The sequence below is a fragment of the Gopherus evgoodei genome, chromosome 3, assembly GCF_007399415.2.
Source record: "Gopherus evgoodei ecotype Sinaloan lineage chromosome 3, rGopEvg1_v1.p, whole genome shotgun sequence".
Lineage (NCBI taxonomy): Eukaryota > Metazoa > Chordata > Testudines > Testudinidae > Gopherus > Gopherus evgoodei.
In genome coordinates this window covers 130,953,448-130,976,048 of record NC_044324.1, presented here as the reverse complement: position 1 = coordinate 130,976,048, position 22,601 = coordinate 130,953,448, and the positions used below count along the sequence as shown (strand labels likewise).

At 42.8% G+C, this 22,601-nt stretch overlaps 1 protein-coding gene across 4 annotated transcripts in view; it reads right to left on the bottom strand.

Annotated features, from left to right (window-relative positions):
* The window catches only part of TULP4 (TUB like protein 4), a 299,382-nt gene that overhangs the window by 15,259 nt on the left and 261,522 nt on the right, over positions 1 to 22,601 (bottom strand). For 3 of the 4 annotated variants that reach the window (XM_030556655.1, XM_030556656.1, XM_030556657.1), the window contains 6 exons: positions 18,563 to 18,787; positions 10,494 to 10,728; positions 9,867 to 10,011; positions 8,145 to 8,289; positions 6,586 to 6,679; positions 3,329 to 3,472 (listed from right to left, as the gene is read on the bottom strand). In XM_030556655.1, the coding sequence (XP_030412515.1) occupies positions 3,329 to 3,472; positions 6,586 to 6,679; positions 8,145 to 8,289; positions 9,867 to 10,011; positions 10,494 to 10,728; positions 18,563 to 18,787 (988 nt within the window). Of the gene's footprint in view, positions 1 to 1,120; positions 1,253 to 3,328; positions 3,473 to 6,585; positions 6,680 to 8,144; positions 8,290 to 9,866; positions 10,012 to 10,493; positions 10,729 to 18,562; positions 18,788 to 22,601 lie in introns of those variants that run through there. The other variant, XM_030556658.1, reaches the window with a different exon arrangement.

Here is a 22,601-nt window from a genome sequence, read left to right as displayed (position 1 = left end):
AGGGAGTGAATGAGAGCCCAGAGCCATAAGGGACACTAAGAGACTGAGGGCGCTGAGGAGCCATTGAACCAAAAGAGCACCAATTCACAGAGGCCAAGAGCAGAATGAAAATAGATGGGAGAAGAAATAATGCTCTACAGTGCTGAGGGCAGCTGATAAATCACAACGACAAATGAGGATTAGTGACCTTGGCCAGGATTGTTTCAATGGAGTGGAAAGGGCAGAAGCCAAATCGGGTACCTCCTTTTCATTTCTGGCAACTCCCCATGAGCTATCGACTGCCCCTCCTGCTTCCCTCAGACCATCCCAAACCACCAGATATCCTCCTGTCTCCCTCTCAACCCCTCCTGTACCCCCAACCAAGCCTCCACTTGACAGCTTCCTACCCAAACACATTCTTGCCCCTATAGCCCCTAAAGTCCTTGCATCCTCATAGGATTATCTTGGAAAAGTTTTTTTTCTAAAACATTTGGATCAGGGACAGAATTAGTGAATGAGAGTGGAGTGCGAAGAGGGGGATTAGTGGTTGGGACAGTGATGTGAGAAGGGAAAGAAAAGTAGTCAAAATGAAAAGAAGTAGCTGAGTTAAAAGGAAACACATGGTGCCAACAAAAGGAAATGAAGGCAGAGAGGGAAAGAAAAAGCTAAGAGACTAGTTTCATCACCACTGCAGTGAGTAAGGGAGTCAAGTCATGTTACGTGGATTAACACAGAAGCCTTATTAGACTCTCCCCTTTGTTAGACTTCACCTTTATACAGTGTAATTAATTCTGTACCAAAGTACAAGCACAGGTTTGATTTCCGGCAATATCTGACCTAAATGGACAGTATGATAAGCAAGGGATAATTGTTGCACAGTTACCCCAAGAATCTTGCAAACTTCCCTGATGATTCTTCTTAAATAAAGGACATGAAGGATGACCGGTGCATTAGAACTGGCATTTGTATGTAAATCTATTACATTTGTCTCCATGATTATTAGAATGTATGATACCCATGGAAAGATGGGACCAAATCAAACCATAGATCTATCTAGTTTGGATTACTCTAGTCATGGCCATTACCTGATTCTTTAGAATATCTGTGCAAAATTCTACTCACCCACTCACTAAGAATAACTTTTGTTCTGATAGCATTAGCTTTTTCATCAACATCAATCATCATGGCAAAGGGTAGGTGAGTAGATTTTTGTGGCTGGCTTGGTATATTTTCAGGGCAATTCTGCCAGGTTGTTTTAGAGGCAGGGAAAAAGCTAAAATAAACAAACAGAACCATAAAGTATCTGGCCAGCTGTGCAAACTATATGTTTGGCTTGTCATACATTTTTTCTGATGTCCACAGGTTATCAATCTAAGCCCTGAAGCATGAGATTTGATTATTATCTTAGCTTGAACAGCTTTATATGTACTTTACATTCATCCTAATAAAATTTCCATTTACCATCATGCTGTCAGATATCCCAAAGTGTTTAAATCTAGCAGGAGTTTCTCACATTCCTCCATGGCTTTTTCCAAATTGATTTTTTTGCATAATATGCAAATTAAATCAATTCATTGTTCATTTTCCCTTCAAAATCATTAGTGGTTATATTAAACTTGCCCCTGGGGCACCTAGTTATTGACTGCTCTCCAGCCCAAGAGCAGCTGTTTACTATTGCTTTAGTTCCTAGTGCTTAAGCACTATGTAAGCTACAAGATGTTCTTCATTACCTCATGGCTATTTATTTACCTTAATAGTCTCTTATAAGAGACCTTGTGGGAAGCTTTTTGAAAATCTACATAAACTCTATTTGCTAGGTCAGAAGTGAATTTTCAGGAGAAATTTGAAAGAAAAGAGAAGTGGATAAGAAGAGGAAGACTGCTAAGGAGAACAGGACACTATGTTTTTTTATTCGCTTTTAAAGAGTTCTATCAGATCTCATGGTAGTTTGATCAGATTAGGTTATACTTGTCCAAATATTGCACTGCACTTTCCTTAACTCTCCCCTAGTCTCTCTAAAACTGAGGTGAGGCTCACACCACACATCTTTTAGCTCTTTTCAGATAAAAGGAATAGGCATTATGGATCCAGTCCAACTCAGTGAAGTCCATGCGGGTCTTTCCATTGATGTTCATGGCAGCTGGATCGGACTCCATGTTAAGAAATATCTAATGCTGAGAACAGCATTTGTATTCAAATACACACTAAATCTCCTCCTCCATGTCTCCACAGCTTTGTGCTTTAGTTCCTTCAGCGTTCTTGACTGAATAACATCAAAGGCCTGGTGATTTGGCAAAGCACTTCAAGCATCTGATTAGTCCCACTGAAGTCTATGGGGCTACTTTGCTTGAAGTTAAACACATTGTCAAGTGTTTTAACAGATCAGGGCTCTAGCACTCAATCCAAAATCCCAGGAAAGGCAACAGGAGCCTTTCCAATTGGTCTTTAGACCAAGCCCTTATTGGTTTGTAATTTTTCAACTGTCTTCCATACCTTACTCCTTAAAGAGACTTGAGTCTCCATGAAGTAACACTTTGGATTCCCCTGAAACGTGACCTTGGAACAGGAATTTCCCCATTGCCCTCTACACTATAGGAATGCTGCAAACAAAGTAATTTAAATGTTTTGCTGCTGCGCCAGTCTCTTTATTTGCTTCATTTTATAGAAGGAGATCCTGGTGCCTCCACCCACTTTTATCTGCCATGTCTGCACCCTCAATTCTGCCTGTATTGCTGGGGTCTCCAATTATATTTCTCATGTCTGGGTAGGATGATCATGTAAATATCCTCAAAGATTATAACATTAAAAAGCGGCTACATGAATATTCCTGCCATCCTTGTAATCATAATTATAAATAAAAAACTGAATGATCATATCACATTTCCCAATTAGGCAGAGTCTTTGCTGCTCTGGGAATCTCAGCTGCTCTCAAACCCAAGTGTCTTGCACAGCAGTGCTGTGTGCTGCTGCTGTCACATCACAAGAATGGGTCTGAGAGGCTTCTACAATATTAGTTCCCCAGAGATGTATATAAAGGGCTTCACTCTATGGAGAATTCCTGTACAATTTAATAGAGGATGTTTAGCTTTCTGCTGAACTTTAAGCAATGGAATTCTTTCATAGGGATGTAATTCTCTAATAAATTCTATAGGCTTTTAAAAGCAATGTCTATAGAACCCTTTTAGTTTCAATCCTATGAAATTCTATAGGACCTTTCCATAAAAGGAACTCAGAGAATGGGGACTTGCTCTGTTTGTTTATTTACAGGAGTGGGGCCAGAGAGTGAAAGAATCTGTCCTCAAAACTAGCCAAGCCCACAGAATGGTGCAGACACTGAATTCAACCTCACCTGGTAAATCATCTTCATCTTCACTGAAAACATTGGGGTTGAAGACAGGCAGGTTAATGTAGTCCATGGAAATCTTACGCACTTCAGGGAGATAAATAGTCATCTGTCTGGGTTGGAGATGCAGCAAACTGGTTTTATAAATCACTTGGAAAGGGGGAGGAGGGGAAACAGGAAAAATACTCGTTAGATAGAGAGGCTAAAAGAAGATCCAGAGTTCAACAGAACAGAGAACCAAGAGAAATCAATTCAAAGCAGAGAGAAGGGCTGGAATTGATTTTATGTAGTTTGGTTAACAGTACTTGTGTTTAACCAAACAATCATGAAATATATTACAGTAGCAGGACTTTAGAGGTGGCTCCTTGCTACATGGAAGTTTTCTGGGACTGGTTTTTTAGTTACTTGTCCTTAACTAGAGGCAGCATCATTTAGTTATACACTCTATGGGAGTTTAGATCTACACAAATATTGAATCTCTACATGTCAGTACAAAAGGCCATTGGAGCCAGTTAATATTTTTCACTGGATCAAGGAGAGAAGGAAAAGGGTTGTTATCATCACCTCGTAAAGGATTTTTTGTCCTGTTTCCACCTAAATCTCACTATGTAAAAATATGAGGGTCAATCCTTGCAAATACAAGGGTTGTAGAAATATTGTTATGCAAGCTTTTGGGGGGCATGGCACTGTATATAAATAATAATAATAAAATGTAGGGAACATCCCATACAGTTACGCAATACCACTCCTTAGTTAGGACAAACACTGCTCCTATCCCAAGCAGAGGAACTCAGGACCCCAGTGACGAGCATGGCATTAGTACCTAGGAATCTGATCCTGCATCCTTTGACATCAATAGCAACACTCAGTGGGTGCAGGACTGAGACCCAGTTGAATTAGATAGGTACTATTTTGTAATTTCATTAATTCTTCCATGACAAGAGATGAAGCCCTGGCTGCAGTGTAAAGCTACCCTCTTCTGGCATAAACTCCGAACACTCTTGCCCTACCAAGGAGGTTAATGCCCTCAGAGGCACATTTTCCCCACTGGTACAGGGTGGTACTATTTGCACCTCTCTTGTGCCAGCAGGAGAGTCAAGCCCTGCATTAAATAGTAGTTACTTTAAGACTCCAGTTCAGGGTGAGCAGGCTTTAAATAAAGATTCTTCTTCAAATAGTTGCTGGCTAAGCTGCAGTTCTGCAGAAAAGGACCTGGGGATTACAGTGGGTGAGAAGCTGGATATGAGTTAGCAGTGTACCCTTGTTGCCAAGAAGGCCAACAGCATATTGGGCTGCATTAGTAGGAGCACTGCCAGCAGATTGAGAGAAGTGATTATTCCGCTCTAGTCAACACTAGTGAGGCCACACCTGGAGTACTGCATCCAGTTTTGTTCCCCCTACTACAGAAAGGATGTGGACAAATGGGAGGGAGTCCAGCAGAGGGCAACAAAAATGATCAGGAGGCTGGGGCACATGACTTACGAGGAGAGGCTGAGGGAACTGGGCTTATTTAGTCTGGAAAAGAGAAGAGTAAGCAGGGATTTGATAGCAGCCTTCAATTAGCTGAAAGGGGATTCCAAAGAGGATGGAGCTCGGCTGTTCTCAGTGGTGGCATATGACAGAACAAGGAGCAATGGTCTCAAGTTGAAGTGGCGGAGGTCTAGGCTGGATATTAGGAAACACTATTTCACTAGGAGGGTGGTGAAGCACTGGAATGGGTTACCTAGGGAGGTGGTGGAATCTCCATCCTTAGAGGTTTTTAAGGCCCGGCTTGACAAAGCCTTGGCTGGGATAATTTAGTTGGTGTTGGTCCTGCTTTGAGCAAGGGATTGGACTAGATCAAGGGTGGCCAACCTGAGCCTGAAAAAGAGCCAGAATTTACCAATGTACATTGCCAAAGAGCCTCAGTAATATGTCAGCAGCCCCTCATCAGCTCCCTACCCCCACTCCCAGCATCTCCCACACACCAGCAACCGTCCCCACACCTCCTGATCAGCTGTTTCATGGCATGCAGGAGGCCTGGGGGTTGGGGGGAGTGAGGGCATGACAGGCTCAGGGGAGGGAAGGGGTGGAGTGGGGGCACGGCCTGTGTCAGAGCCAGGGGTTGAGCAGTGAGCACCCCCCCCAGCACATTGGAAAGTTGGCACCTCTAGCTCCAGCCCTGGAGCCGGTGCCTACATGAGGAGCTGCATATTAACTTCTGAAGAGCCGCATGTGGCTCCAGAGCCACAGGTTGGCCACTCCTGGACTCTATGACCTCCTGAGGTCTCTTCCAACCCTAATATTCTATTATTCTACGAAATAAATTTGAAAGCTAACAGCAATAATATCCCCTTTAGGGTTAAATATTCACATTGTTCAGGCTTTCAACAAGAGATTCAATGAAAACTCCAGAGATCAGTGAGATCCCTTTAAAAAGCTACTTTGTATAAAGCTTTCATAAGTAACAAAGATGTGGCCAAACCCAAACTCCAAATGGCCATGGGGAAGTTTTGATCTGGATCCAATTCAGAGCATTGTTGCCTGGTCCCATCTCTACTAAATAAGAATATACAATTAAAAAAGGGGGTTTTCAAAAGAGTTTTTAGAAATTCCTATAACTGTTTCAGTATCTTCACCCACACCCCAATTTTGCCACCCTTAATCATGTTGAATGGGACCTTACTCTGCTCCTACTGACATCAAAGGGACCGAACTTGAAGATAAGGCCTAACCAACACAAGGGTGAGAGAATAGGGCCCAAAGTTATAAGGCTCCTTTCAGTGAGGGCAACCATTTTGCTGCTGTCTGTCTAAGCAAGAGAGCTGTGTGACAGCACAAATAATTGAGTTCCCCCATTAAAAGCTCTGGAAAAGTTGCTATAAGATCTTTTAAAAATTATTTTGATATGTATAATAGTTGTTAGAACAGTTGTAAAAAATAACACATTTTTTTTTTAATTATAGTACTTACCTTACAATAACTTAAAAGCTCCCTGATTTCTGAAGTCTTCTAACTGGAAAGATTATTCTTTCAATCTTAGTTCAAATAACGGAACTGTCAAAATGGCAGGTTCTGGTTTGATTCTTAATGGATCTGTTTTTGACTGAGTTGTTGTTGGATTTAGGGATTTAAATTGCCATTACACTAAAACTTCCCTGTGACCGAGATTAACAGCATTACTGAAGCAGCCTGTTCATCACTTTAAAGAAAATCAAAGGGAGTGCGTGTTTATTTGTTAGCAAGAGCTCAAGGTTGGAAAAATCAAGAGGGGTCAGTTTTACCTGCACCAAGGTTAGTTGGTAGGAAAGCAGCCAAACCCACAATCTTAAATTTGGTTCCCCAGATATTAGACGTGACCTGAGCAAGATAGTTGTGCTGCAAAGTAAAAAAAAAAAAAAAAGGTTTAAAGTTTATTTGGCACCTACAAAATCAGCAAAAGTAAATATTTGTGTTCAAAAAATAATATAGCACTGCTTTGTAGAAACTCTAATGAAATATCTACACGTAACTCACATACAACTATTACTGTCTGCTCTCTTCTGATCCTTACAAAAACATTCAGAGCACTAAAGCTATTTCAAGCATAAGACAATTTCATCTCATTCTCCTTTTTACAGTGGCCTTATGTCTGTAACAATCCACTAAATACACCCCTTCATCCAGGGCTGTATTTTGCTACTGTCCCATTTTGCTATCTGGCCACCATCACAGTAGCTCGCATGAATCAGATATATAGCAACCACACAAACAACTTGGTGGAAGACTTGGCAGCAGGGAGAAGTGGAGAGCACTGCAGCTGGCCAGTAAGACTGGCATAGTTTTGATCCTTGCTTCTCCCACACAATAGCACACTGTATCATTTCTATATCTTTGCAGTAAACAATCATAGGATAGCATATAATTTTCTCATTGGATTTTATGTTTAAGAACCACTTAGTGAAGAATAAATACAATAGAAAGGAATTATTAACAAGCATTTATACAGCATATTTGTCCAGAAATCCCAAAGCACTGTACCACAGTGAGTATCATTATTATATTATCATTTTAATTGATGGGTAAGTATCATGCCCACTGGACTTCTGCCCTATTTTCTATTGCTGCTATAAGTGATCCAGAACATTTCACAAGGCAAACGTTACCATTTGCGTATTTTAAATACAGAAAATATATAAAGAAATACAAAAAGATAAATGTAGTGCTAGTGAAATGGGTGAACTAGGCAGTCCTGGGGCATGGAGTGTTTCATTTACCCATGGACTACGCACAGCACAAACAGCAGAAGTGCTAGCTTCCCCAACATGGTGTTCCCACCATCACCTGGCAGAACCAATTGTGGAGGACGGGGTGGTTCTGTCCCCTAACCCATTAAACTCCTTTGTTTCTGTAGATTGACAACAAAGCTGGTGACTATCATGGTATTATGATACCAATACCTAGTCACAAAGAACTGAATAAGGACTAGAAAATAATTCTACATAGGCCATTCGACAGCCAAGAACATATCAACTGGAATTTAAAAGTCTGTTATATAAGGATTCCTAAGATAAATGGTTGCCTTTTAAAAAGTCAGGGTGAAATTGCAGCCCCCAGTGAAATCAATGGAGCGAGCACCCTCATCATTTACCAGCTATTACTACACAATGCTATCTGAGATTCCACCAGTGTCTCCTATTATAAATAAAGAGACATAACTAGAATCTCAGATATCATTGCATAGTAACTCCATTAAATGACAGACTTTCAGTTGTCACCACTGGATATATATTATAAACTGTTGTTTCTGGAGAGAGAAGATATATTTAGGTACAGGTCTGGTAATTATGCAGTCATGCAATACCTGAGTGATATCTTCCAATGGAAACTCTCGTCGAGTTAGGCTTGGTGAACCAATAGAAGGTTTTCTTATTGGTAACCTTGGAGATCTTGATATCTCCTGAGCAGCTCGCGACAACTTTGGAGATTTGCGGGCATCTATATTAATTCTTCATGTAAAGCAATAATTAGAGTTATCAGGCACACACAGATGGACATACTTAACATTTCTGTATACACTAAGTACAGTGAAGAAAACTGGCATGTTCTCTTTAGGTGATGTAACCTACAGTAGAAAGTGGGAGGATTACACAAAATCTGCTTAGTCTAATGGATAGAATCTTAACTCTTATGGGCAAAATTCAAAGGTAATGTGTAAAGAGATATAAATCAGATTCCGTTACACTGACTTAGATTCAGATTCCCTTAGAACTGATTAGTGATGCAAAAGGGAGGTTAAGATGATGCAATTTATACTCCACATAAAGGCATAAGAATATATTATTAGATTGCACTGATTTTAGAAAGCGTCCATGAGAACATAAAGAGGATACTTTGGCTACTGGACACCTATACCACTAGTGCAAACCAAGATTTCACAAACTTGGTCAGTGGTCCGCTGAGCATAAAAAAAATTACTTACGCCTCCCTCATGTACGTAAACATTGTAAATGACATTCCAGAGTGAGAGTCTGAGGGCCATCAGTGGAGAAAATAAGGAAACAAATGTAACACAATGCATGCAGGTAGACCCTGGATATGCAGGTAGCCTTACTGATATCAACAGGGCTCCAGGATTCTGCCTGTGCACATGGCACTGGAGGACCAGGGCCCAGGTTTGCAGGGTCAGGCCCTGTTTGATGGTGAAATGCAAAGCAAAAAGAACAATACAGAATTATGTTGTGTGCATATATGTGTGCCTAAGATATCACGTAACACAGAGCTGGAATTTTTTTTTTCTTTGGGTAGAACACCCCTTCATTCTGACTAGTGGGGGCAATGTTTGCAGAGCACCTATCATAATGGGGCCTCTCATTCATGACTGGGGCCCATAGGTGCTACTCCAATACAAATAATAATAATAATTAATAATTAATAATGTTGAACTGGATGTAATTTTCTTTACTTTTTTTCTGCCCGTCCTGCAAAGCCTGGATGGACATTATTGCTGAATGAATTATCAACAATTGACAGCTTCTCAGAAAGCACATGATGAAACACTCACAATTTTTCCTCCGGTCACTGGGACAAGACAACTCAGTCGACAGATCTTTCTACATTTAGCACTTTCATTACAGATCCAAAATACTTTCTATTAAGCAAAAACAGATCCCCGCTCCACTCCCCTTACAGTTTCCATCTAAATATTGAGAGTGCATCTGGGTGCATGTTGGGGAACGAACAGAACAGACTAAAGAATGAACTAGAGAAGCTACAGACTCCTTTGCTATCTTGGACAGAGAGTGTGCCTTAGACTATTTTTTCTGATCTGATTAGCTATTTGTGAGAGGCAGACCAAGGCAGTGGAGTTTGCCTATTATTATTGTTACAGCTTACCACAGAGAAGGTCTGAATTGTTCTTCCTCAGAGGAAAAAAAAAGCCCCTGAAAAGCTGTAATTTCCACAGGCAAATTCTTTCTTATGAAAGGCATTAGACCATCCCCCTTTGTTTTAATGTAGGTTGTGTCATGACAAGATTTAAAAAAGACCCACAGAAAAGAAGAAAAAATGCCCGAGAAACCATTACCTGGGGAGTTTGGGTGATTTGCTAGCTCGAGTGATTTTCGGAGATTTCTTCGCAGCCCAGTCATCGCTCAGTTCAATATCGCTGGAGTCTGAGCAGTTGCAGCTGTCAATCACAGTGGAAATCAAGCTGTTTCCATAGATTTCATCTACCAAGACAGGCCCCCAAAAATGTAAGAACTATTTTAGAAACCTGATCTCAATTACAACTGCGAGTCATCAGAGGGAAAAACCAGTAGCTAAGATAAAAGTCTAGCAGGGAGTGTTTGCTGCCAAGTATAAACTCAAAATTTCCGATGGCCTGAATTCAGGGGAATAGTGTTCAATTGTATTAGGTGACTCCCAGACATTGATTGAAAAATATTTATTGTTAATTAGTGATCCACTCCTCACCAATCAGTCTGCAAGAAGTTATATTTTATGAACCAAAAGCCAATATGAAATGAGTTTGGTGGCTTGATTCTAGGTCACAGTGGAGACATTTTCACATGACAAAAAACAGCATTGCAATTGCTTCATGCTATACTAGTTATGTGGACAAAGAGGACTTTAATCTCTGACTTTCAGTCTAAACCCTTTCTCAATAAGCATTTTTACAAATATGAACAATTCACTTATAAAAATATGATACCTGCTTTTCCATCGGTTTTAGGATCCATGATGACAAATTCTGGCCGCAGTTTGCTGATTCGGCGCCCTTTTAGGATAGGTACCAGTCCTCCTAGGTATTCCAAGTACAGCGTGTAGCATGGACCTCCAACCTCCGGATCATCTTCTGTCCGCTTCATCGTGCAGTGAAGCCTTTCATTGCCAGCTGTTGGATAGCTGACAAAATCTCTCATATTGTTGGGGTCTGGGATAGGAGGCTAAAGTGAATGGAGGGAGGAAAGAGAAACGCAAGTCATTCTTATTCTCTGGAGTTAGGTTGTTATATAATACCATCCCTACCCAGTGAATAGGGCCTGGGATAGCTCAGAATTAGCATAGATTAATGTCTGAGCTATTGAATCACCCACCACCAGGACGCACGTGCCTGCTGATTCGATCGGTAATTGTACACAGAATATAAAAGTTAGTTACAGTTTAAAAGGAAGGATTGTCTTGTGATTAAGATGACACTGGAATGGGATCCAGGAAATCTGAGTTCAATTCCCAGCTCTTCCAAGACTACTTATGTGACCTCAGGCAAGTGATTTAAGAGCTCTGTTGAACTGAGGCCTCAGTCTTTCTGCAGATCAGTTTTCCATTTGTAAAATGGGGCTAATAATCCTTCCTTTGTCTGGCTTGTCTATTTAGCTTGTAAGCTCTTTGGGCAAGGACTGTCTCTGTATTTGTACAGTGCCTTGCACAATGCGGCTTTTGGACATTACAGTAAAACAAATACTGCTAATAACACAGAATCAACACTCCTCAGTTTGGTTCAAAATGAATATAAAGAAAAAAAACTGAGCAGGACATAAAATAAGTATCCTTAACTCTGAGAGAAAGGCAAGTACCAGGTTATTAGAGGTCCATTATACACTACATACCTTCTGAGAGCGAAGAATTACAGGTATAGTAAGTCTTCTGCAAAGGTACCAGTTATAATAGAACCCTGCACTGGGATATTTCTGGAATTTCTGTGCACACAAATTACCTAATTAGCAGTACACAAAACGGTTTTTCATAAACAAGCATGATTCACAGTGTAACAACACTGCATTATATTATAGGCATGGTCTTCTCTCGTTTTAAACAGTGCTAGACTAACTCCATTGTCTACAATGTAGTTACTCTATATCATTGGTATAAACAGAAGATGAATTTGACCCAATACAATTAAACAGGAACAAGAGATAAGATGCACCCGAATACATAAAATATACTACGTAAGGCCCGAATCATGTGAAATCTGGCACATGTGAGAACTCTGCACATGAGTAGCCTCTTAATGTTTACTTTAGTGACTAAAATAAGTTTTTAGTCCATTTTGGGACTATTCACATGCATGTTTGCAGGACTGGGGGATAAGAGACATCCTACGGGAAAGAGGAAAGATTCATAGATTGCAAGGCTAGAAGGGACCATTGTGATCATCTAGTCTAATCTCCTGTGTAACAGTCCATAGAACTTCCACAAAATAATTCCTAGAGCAGATCTTTTAGAAAAACATCCCAACTTGATTTAAAAATTAACAGTGATGGAGAACCCACCACGACGGTTGGTAAATTGTTCCAATGGTTAATTACTTTCACTATTAAAAAATTACATCTTATTTCTAGTCTCAATTTGTCCACTTCCAGCCACTTGGTTGTCTTACACCTTTCTCTGCTAGATCGAAGAGAGCATTAAATATTTGTTCCCCATGTTGATACTGTAATCAAGTCATCCCATAACCTTTTCTTTGTTATGCTAAATAGGTTGAGCGCCTTGAATCTGTCACTATAAGCCATATTTTCTAATCCTAAAATATGGTCTGGCAGGTGCAAAGTGACCTCAGCAATATAATATCAGCAGTCTGCAAAATATAGAGTTTTTACGGGCATGGCTACACTTGCAGATGTAGAGCGCTTTGAGTTAAACCAGCCTTTGCAGCGCGCAGTAAAGAAAACACTGCAATCTGTCCACACTGACAGCTTCAAGCGCACTGGTGTGGCCACATTTGCTGCACTTGCAGCAGCATTGGGAGTGGTGCATTATGGGCAGTTATCCTAGCATGCAGGTGACTGCAACATGCTTTTAAAATGGGAGGGGTGGGGTGGAGTGTGACAAAGTGTGTTGTGTGTTTGTGGGGGGAGAGAGAGTGGGTTTTGAGGGGGCTGAGAGCATGTCAGCATGCTGTTTTGTAAGTTCAGACAGCAGCAGATCTCCCCCTCCCCCCCGCCTCTCTCTCAGGGCTGGTCTACACTATACGTTTAAACCGATTTTAGCAGCGTTAAACCTATTTAACGCTGCACCCATCCACACTACGAGGCCCTTTATAGCGACATAAAGGGCTCTTTAAACTGGTTTCTGTACTCCTCCCCGACGAGAGGAGTAGCGCTGAAATCGGTATTACCATATCAGATTAGGGTTAGCGTGGCCGCAAATCGAAGGTATTGGCCTCCGGGCGGTACCCCACAGTGCACCACTGTGACCGTTCTGGACAGCAATCCGAACTTGGATGCACTGGCCAGGTAGACAGGAAAAGCCCCGCGAACTTTTGAATTACATTTCCTGTTTGCCCAGCGTGGAGCTCTGATCAGCACAGGTGGCAATGCAGTCCCAAATCCAAAAAGAGCTCCAGCATGGACCGTACGGGAGATACTGGATCTGATCGCTGTATGGGGAGACAAATCTGTTCTATCAGAGCTCCGTTACAGAAGATGAAATGAGAAAGCATTTGAAAAAAAAATCTCCAGGCTATGATACAGAGTCCACCGCACAGTGCTGTGTGACAAATGTAATGGAAAGCCAAAGAATCAAATGGACACTCATGGAGGGGGGCGGGGTACTGAGGACTCCAGCTATCCCACAGTCCCCGAAAAGCATTTGCATTCTTGGCTGAGCTCCCAATGCCTGTAGGGTCAAACACATTGTCCAGGGTGTTTCAGGGTATATGTCGTCAATTTACCACCCCTCCCCACCCCCGTGAAAGAAAAGGGAAAAAAATCATTTCTTGCCTTTTTTATGTCATCCTATGTCTACTGCATGCTGCTGGTAGATGCAGTGCTGCGGCACTGAATAGCAGCATCCTCTCCCCTCCCCTCCCCTGTGGCAGACGGTATTGTACAAAAGGACTGATAGCTGTCCTTGTCATCATCCCGTGAGTGCTCCTGGCTGGCCTCAGGTGAGGTCGGCTGGGGGCGCCTGGGTAAAAATAGGAATAACTCCCAGTCATTCCCGGTAGATGGTACAGAACGGCTGGTAACCGTCCTCATCATAGCAACTGGGGGCTGAGTTCCATCAGCGCCCCCCCCCCTTCATGTCTAAAGAAAAGATTCTGTACTGCCTGGACTATCATAGCAGCGGCATGCTGGGCTCCTCTCCCCCGCACCGCTTAATGTCCTACCTGGACTGTCATAGCACCTGGAGGCTGCCTCCCCCTCATTTTATCTCACTAACAAGTCATTGTTTCTTATTCCTGCATTCTTTATCACTTCATGACACAAATGGGGGGACACTGCCACGGTAGCCCAGGAAGGTTGGGGGAGGAGGGAAGCAACAGGTGGGATTGTTGCAGGGGCACCCCCTAGAATGGCATGCAGCTCATCATTTCTGCGGGATCTGACATGGAGCGGCTGTGCTTTCTGGTTCTCTGATACACTGGTTCTCTAGTACACTTGCCCCATATTCTAGGCAGGACTGACTCTATTTTTAGATAAACCATAAAGGAGGGATTGACTCGGGGAGTCATTCCCATTTTTGTCTTTGAGCCCCCCCCCAATCTCAGCGAAGGCCAGCCAGGAGCACCCATGACAGCAGCAGACAGTACAGAACAACTGATAACCGTCATCTCATTGCCAATTTACAATGGCACAGCAGACGGTACAGAATGACTGATAACTGTCTCTGCTATCATGCAAAAGCAAATGAATGCTGCTGTGTAGCGCAGGAGTATCGCCTCTGTCCGCGGCATCCAGTACACATACGGTGACTTAGCTGTAGAAACTGAAAGGCACAAGAACAAAGCAGCAACTTTAAAGCATCAATCAAGCTGCTGAAGCTAGAAAATAGGTGAAAATTGAAGCACTGAACAGCAGCAGTTAGGAGGAGCTTCCAGTTCTATCCGGAGAAAGAGAAGAACTGAAGAATATGTGTTACCAGCCACTAGAATGGTAAATGATCCAATCACGCAGACCTTTGAGTTGTTCAAGTAGCTGCCATCTAAGGGTACGTCTACACTACGGGATTATTCCGATTTTACATAAACCGGTTTTATAAAACAGATTGTATAAAGTCGAGTGCATGTGGCCACCCTAAGCACATTAATTCGGCGGTGTGCGTCCATGGTCCGAGGCTAGTGTCGATTTCTGGAGCGTTGCACTGTGGGTAGCTATTCCATAGCTATCACATAGTTTCCGCAGTCTCCCCCTGTCATAAACAGATAGCTAAGGGTTAATGTCTCTTTCACCTGAAGCACCTGACCAGAGGACCAATCAGGAAACAGGATTTTTTTTTTCAACTCTGGGTGGAGGGAAGTTTGTGTCTGAGTCTTTGTCTGTCTGCCTGCTTTTCTCTCAGCTTTGAGAAGTGATTTCTGTTTTCTAATCTTCTGTTTCCAAGTGTAAGGACAAAGAGATCAAATAGTGAGTTATATGGTTTCTTTTCTTTGGTATTTACATGTCTATAGTTGCTGGAGTGCTTTGATTTGTATTCTTTTTGAATAAGGCTGTTTATTCAATATTTTTTTAAGCAATTGACCCTGTATTTGTCACCTTAATACAGAGAGACCATTTTTATGTATTTTTCTTTCTTTTTATATAAAGCTTTCTTTTTGAGACCTGTTGGAGTTTTTCTTTACTGGGAAACTTCAGGGAAATTGAGTCTGTACTCACCAGGGAATTGGTGGGAGGAAGAAGTCAGAAGGAGATCTGTGTGTGTTAGATTTATTCGCCTGACTTTGCATTCCCTCTGGGTGAGGGGGGAAAGAGAGATTAACTCTTGGTAATTCTGTTCTCCAGGACTGGAAAACGGGGAGGGGGGAGTCCCTCTGTTTAGATTCACAGAGCTTGCGTCTGTGTATCTCTCCAGGAGCACCTGGAGGGGGGAAGGGAAAAAGGATTATTTCCCTTTGTTGTGAGACTCAAGGGATTTGGGTCTTGGGGTCCCCAGGGAAGGTTTTTGTGGGGACCAGAGTGCCCCAAAACACTCTATTTTTTGGGTGGTGGCAGCCGTACCAGGTCCAAGCTGGTAACTAAGCTTGGAGGTTTTCATGCTAACCCCCATATTTTGGACGCTAAGGTCCAAATCTGGGACTAGGTTATGACACCCCCGCCTCTTAGAATTCTGGGTTGAGAGCCCAGTGGCGGATGGGGCAAAAATCATTGTCATGGGTGGTTCTGGGTAAATGTCGTCAGTCATTCCTTCCTCCGGGAAACCAACGGCAGACAATCATTTCGCGCCCTTTTTCCCTGGATTGCCCTGGCAGCCATGGAGCCCGTTCAGCTTTTTTTTTTTTTTTTACAGTCACCGTATGTGTACTGGATGCCGCGGACAGAGGCGATATTCCAGCGCTACACAGCAGCATTCATTTGCTTTTGCATGATGGCAGAGATGGTTATCAGTCATTCTGTACCATCTGCTGCTGGTGTAAATTGGCAATGAGATGATGGTTATCTGTCCTTCTGTGCTGTCTGCTGCTATCATGGTTGCCCCTGGCTGAGATCGGCCGGGGGCGCAAAGGCAAAACTGGGAATGACTCCTCGAGTCAATCCCTCCTTTATGGTTTCTAAAAATAGAGTCAGTCCTGCCTAGAATATGGGGCAAGTGTACTAGAGAAACAGTGTATCAGAGAGCACAGCTGCTCTGTGTCAGATCCCACAGAAATGATGAGCTACATGCCATTCACGGGGGGGTACCTCTGCAACAACCCCACCCGTTGCTTCCCTTCTCCCCCAACCTTCCTGGGCTACCGTGGCAGTGTCCCCCCCATTTGTGTGATGAAGTTATAAAGAATGCAGGAATAAGAAACAATGACTTGTTAGTGAGATAAAATGAGGGGGAGGCAGCCTCCCAGTGCTATGACAGTCCAGGCAGGACATTAAGCGGTGCGGGGGAGAGGAGCCCAGCATGCCGCTGCTATGATAGTCCAGGCAGTACAGAATCTTTTCTTTACACATGAAAGGGAGGGGGCTGATGGAGCTCAGCCCCCAGTTGCTATGATGAGGACGGTTACCAGCCATTCTGTACCATCTACTGGGAATGACCGAGAATCATTCCTATTTTCACCCAGGCGCCCCCAACCGACCTCACCTGAGGCAAGCCAGGAGCACTCACGGGCTGACGGTGATGACGGATAGCAGTTATATTGTACCATCTGCCACCAGGGAGGGGAGAGGAGCGGATACTGCTCTTCACTGCTGCAGCATCGCGTCTACCACCAGCATTCAATAGACATAGGGTGACACTGAAAAAAGTCAAGAAACGATTTCTTTCCCTTTTCTTTCATGTGGTAGGGGGAGGGAGTAAATTGACGAGCTATTCCCTGAACCACGCTGGACAATGTGTTTGAACCTACAGGCACTGGGAACTCAGCCAATAATGCAAATAGTTTTCGGAGACTGCTGTGGACTGTGGGATAGCTGGAGTCCTCAGTACCCCCTCCCTCCCTCCATGAGGGTCCATTTGATTCTTTGGCTTTCCATTACGCTTGTCACACAGCACTGTGTAGCTTGGAGATTTTTTTCAAATGCTTTGGCATTTCGTCTTCTGACGGAGCTCTAATAGAACAGATTTGTCTCCCCATACAGTGATCAGATCCAGTATCTCCTGTATAGCCCATGCTGAAGCTCTTTTTGGATTTGGGACTGCATCGCCACCCGTGCTGATCAGAGCTCCACGCTGGGCAAACAGGAAATGTAATTCAAAAGTTCGCGGGGCTTTTCCTGTTTACCTGGCCACTGCATCCGAGTTCAGATTGCTGTCCAGAGCAGTCACAGTGGTGCACTGTGGGATACTGCCCGGAGGCCAACACCGTCGATTTGCGGCCACATTAACCCTAATTCGATATGGTAATACCGATTTTAGCGCTACTCCTCTCGTCGGGGAGGAGTACAGAAATCGGTTTAAAGAGCCCTTTATATAGATATAAAGGGCCTCGTAGTGTGGACGGGTACAGCTTTAAATCAGTTTAACACTGCTAAAATCGGTTTAAATGCGTAGTGTAGACCAAGCCTAACAGTGGCATGAGACTCACAGAGTGAGACTCTGTTATAGTTGGTGTGAATCTATTATACCCTCCAGAGAAATCATTGTGAATATAGGTGAAATTAAATAATTTCACAGTCTGACTCTACTCTGGAAAGTGACTATTTACAAAATGGCACTTTCTTGCATAGCAGACCCATTCCCTGTGTAAATCCAGAATCACATCTGTTGAAATTAAAGATGAAGACAAGTTTTTACTGCCATTCACTCCTGCTAGCCTTGCTGAGCCAAAACAGATAAGAGAAAATAAGCTAAATAGTATCCCTTCTTGTGTATCATCAACAGAATTGCTTACCAAGTTCTAATCGCAGGGCCATTTGCTCAACCCCCTTATCTTCTAATTGTGCTCTCAATTACACTTGTGAGCAGAACTGAACAGAATACCCAGATGTGCACAGAGCTGCATAGAGAGCAGACTGTTACCTCACAACTCTGTGACATGAGGCCTCCTCACATGGAGCCCAAAATACCCATGTCTACCAAGAAACAATATAGCGAGGATCAAGGCTGCCACCAGAATAAGGTTCTTCTGAGTTTTTCTGACAGAGACAGCTAGTTAACCACAGGCTTTTCCTTTACATGCCATCCCTGAAGGAGACCTCATGGCCAAAGCATTCTTAGCCTTAATTTCTGGTTTTGATATGCATAAAAGCTTTTGATCCATTAGTAGTTTCCCTCCTTTTATCTTCTTCTTTTCTAACTGAAAACCATTGGGTGAAATCCTGGCCTCACAGAAGTCAATTAAAGGTTTGCCATTATCTCTTGGGAAGAGTTGGGTAAAGAAGTAAAAGAAAAGGCTGTGATTCCCTTTACCTTGATGGTTGGTATAAAGGCAGTGGTGAGGTATGAGCAGAGCCGAGGAGGCAGAGTCAGTTTGCTGATATCTTTGTCATCCCGCAGAGAGCTAGCGATGGTCTGCTGGCATAGGAGCTGCAGGCTGGAGACTCTGTGCTCTACTCTGACAACATAGAGTGCAGGGCCGGAAGCCATGAGCAGGCGTGAGTCCCTGTGGCCCCAGCAAATGGAGATTATGGGACGCTGCGAGAAAGGAAGATTGCACAACTTAACACGAGAGGCATTTTCTCCCAGACACCTGTTCAGCAAGACATATATTCTGTAGTGCCAGTTCAATCTAGCACCAGCAGCATTAGCAAAGGTCTTAAAAAACAAGTTAAAATAAACATAACAATGCATTATGTTACTGCCCTCAAAGGGAGCTAGTATACAGTAACACTGAGCATTTATTTTCAGTAACAATACTTAGCATTTTCATAGCATTCTTCAGCCATAGATTGCAAAGCTGTTTACACAGGTGGGTAAAGCATTCTTCACCCTATTTCACAGACAAGGAAGGCGAGGCCCCAAGTGGTAAGTCACTCTTTCAGAATCACTCACTGCATCAATAGCTGAATCAGGAACAGGACTTGAGTCTTTGGATTCCCCACCCAGCACCCTCTGTGCTACCAGACTACCTTGTAAGCGTTTTACAAAGATTTAATCAAACTTCACAACACCCAAACTTGCTTGGTAAGTGGTATAACTCACATTTTCAGCTTGGAAAACTGAGACACTGAGAAGTTAAGCAACTCATCTAAGGGCACTCAGTGAATCAGTGGCACAGAGTTCCTGCCTCCGAGTCCCAAACTGAAGTCATTACCCCATGCTACCTCCCCAGGATATATTTCCAGATGAAAATAAAATCTAAAGCACTAACATAAACAAACTGCACCTATTGCCCTTTACTCACCCATTTGTTTGTGGTGCTAAATGTCCAAGTTCATATCAATAAAACACAAGAATAAAGAGTTAGAGGAGACTGCGCTGAAGTAGGTAAGCCCCTGAAAGGTACAGCAAAAACCAAATCAGGCCATCCTTTGCACTTCCACAACACAAGGACATGAAAGGCTCACATGGGGAAATGTAGAACAAATAAAAGGAACCAGTTTGCAGATAGTATATCATGTGGCTGTGAAATTAATTCATGTAGCTGGATTAAAAAATAAATAGACTGCATACTTTTATAACCACCAGCTTTTATAGCTATCTGTACAAAGGATAACCTCGTGCTTCAGGGTGTAAACTGATCCCCATTTGTCTATTTTCGTATACACTCCTTTGAGCTTTCTCTCACACTGCTCCTCATGCAATGAAGGGGCTCCCCAGAAACATCTGCAAAGCCACTACACTCTATCCTCCTTATAAGTCACCTCTGTACCAATGCCTCCAAAACACTCTAGTCTACATGTCTGCCAGGCAGGTGTGCTGGGACAACTGTTTCCTGTGCTTCTCATAATCAACTCACTTACCTGTGCTCTTGCCATGTTTGTGTACTGATCTCTCATCTCTCCTCTTAGGACTTGTTTACACTAACATTTAGTTGGTAGCAAGCTGGGGTGTAAATCTACCCTGTGCTAGCCAGCTGTGCACTAAGCATCTGTATGGATCAGCTGCCGTGTGCAAAAAGTTCCCCAGTGTGTTTTGATCTACTCCCATTTTGAAGTACTGTGCACTTAGCACCATGGAGTCTTGATTCCGGATTGGGGCTCGTAGGCGCTGACACAATACAAACAAACAACAGGTGAGAACGAAATTGTTTTCTTTGGAAATGACATTGCACAAGAGACTACAGTGAGTGCATTGTAGAGGATTATCCCTTTCTCTGTAGCACCAGCTCCTGGGCCACTGCTGGGCACAAGCTTGGTCTTGATGGACTGGGTCCTAATCCCAGAAATGTCTAGGTTAGAGGTGTTGTTTAGGTAAAGAATGAACAGAATTTACTGAAAGGTTAGGTATACATTAAAGTGGTCACTTAAAAATGTCTTCAACTTCTAACCAAAACACACTGAACAAGAATTGAGCATGCAGAAGACAAGCAGCAACAGAGAATTAGTCATCAGGAACACGAGGTCTCCATCTGAAAGATTTCGTAGTATACAGATATCTGGTTTAGATCTACTAAGAAGAAAATATTAATCTAGCCCAGAAAAAAGACTTTTCCTTGAGTTACAACTTCAGAATGTTTAAAAAGGAGAAACTGGGGCAAGATGATTTTAGGTAAATGACAGACAGCAAGTGCAGCTGCTTCACACCACCTCAATGCTTATCGTCAAGATAAAGGGGAGGATGAAGCAACTTTCTAAAAGAGGATTTTCCCTGCTGTGCCATCTCACCCTGGTTTTACATTTAAAGGAAAATATTAGTTTTAAGATGGGAGGATTACGATGAAGTACATCCAGACACCACACACACCCTTATGCAGAGGTATCAACCTTCAGGCTGACTGCTATGCAAATGGAAAACTGCAACGGGGAACATTATGATTTTCACAGCGACCACTAAAGGCACTTAGTAGTGGACAATGGCACTTGTAACCCAGTGGGCTAGCTCGGGGCCGCCCAGAGGATTCAGGGGGCCTGGGGCAAAGCAATTTTGGGGGCCCCTTCCATAAAAAAAATGCAATACTATACAATACTATATTCTGGGCACAAACCCAGTTTTTCTTTACAAGGTATCACCGGTTCTCAGCATCAGCTAGTGCTAAAAGGCATTAAAGCTCATTAAAAGGGTTGGACAAATATTTTCCGTCAAAACTTTTTCTGGATCGAAAACTAGGGGTTTTTAAAAAGCAGAAAAAAATCATGGACAATGTCTGCTTTCCTTCAAAATTTGTTGTGTTTTTTTTAATTGAAAAGCTGAAATTAGTCTACCAAAACCTGAATATAGTTTGGGGTTTCAGAAGTGTGTGGCCAAATATTTGCTGCTTGCTGTGTTTAATTGTTTAAAGAAACAAAAAAAATTCTGCTTGAAAAAAATCCAAAACTTTTCAACCACCTCAGCTTGTGACTAAATGCCTGAGCCCATCCAGTCAGAGATTTTTCCAGGTTTCTGATACTCTGTTGGCTTCCTTGACTCATATCTGTCTCCATAACTTAGGCTTCATTTAGGTTAGAACATAAGAACAGCCGTACTGGGTCAAACCAAAGGCCCATCCAGCCCAGCCCAGTATCCTGTCTACCGATAATGGCCAATGCCAAGTGCCCCAGAGGGAGTAAAACGAACAGGTAATGATCAAATGATCTCTCTCCGGCCATCCATCCTCTGACAGAGGCTAGAGACACCATTCCTTACCCATCCTGGCTAATAGCCATTAATGGACTTAACCTCCATGCATTTATCTGTTTCCTAGAGACTGGCTCCATGGGGTCCCTCACAAACTGTAGACTGTTACTGTGGGTTTGTCTTTAGTATAGCTTATGTACATACTCCACGAACTGAGCATCTGAGCTTGTTTCAGAATCTGGGATGAGCCTATGTTGTGAAAACTGAAATGCTCAAAATAGCACATGCATGTGAATGGACACAGGGTGCTAAAATTAAATTAACCCAGGGGTTCTCAAACTGGGGGTCAGGACCTCTCAGGGGGTCACAAGGTTATTACTGGGGGTCGCGAGCTGTCAGCCTCCACCTCAAACCTCACTTTGCCTCCAGCATTTATAATAGCGTTAAATATATAAAAAAGTGTTTTTAATTTATAAGGGGGGGTTTGCACTCAGAGGTTTGCTATGTGAAAGGAATCACCAGTACAAAAGTTTGAGAGCCACTGAATTAGCCCTTCTGGAGCCTTAGGGAATGCAGGGAAGGAAGGTCTCCCTTGGTAGGGCTGGGAAGGATATTGCCCTTCTCATGTGATCCCTCCCCCAGTGGCTAATTTTAAATGAAGCTACTCTCCCCTGACATGAATCTCCCTATGGCACTGAAATTAAATATAGACTACAATTTGGCATTTGAGAAGTGAAAGGGATGGTGGCCCTAATGGAAAAGCTAGCAGCTTGGCTCTTCTGCAAGCCTCAAA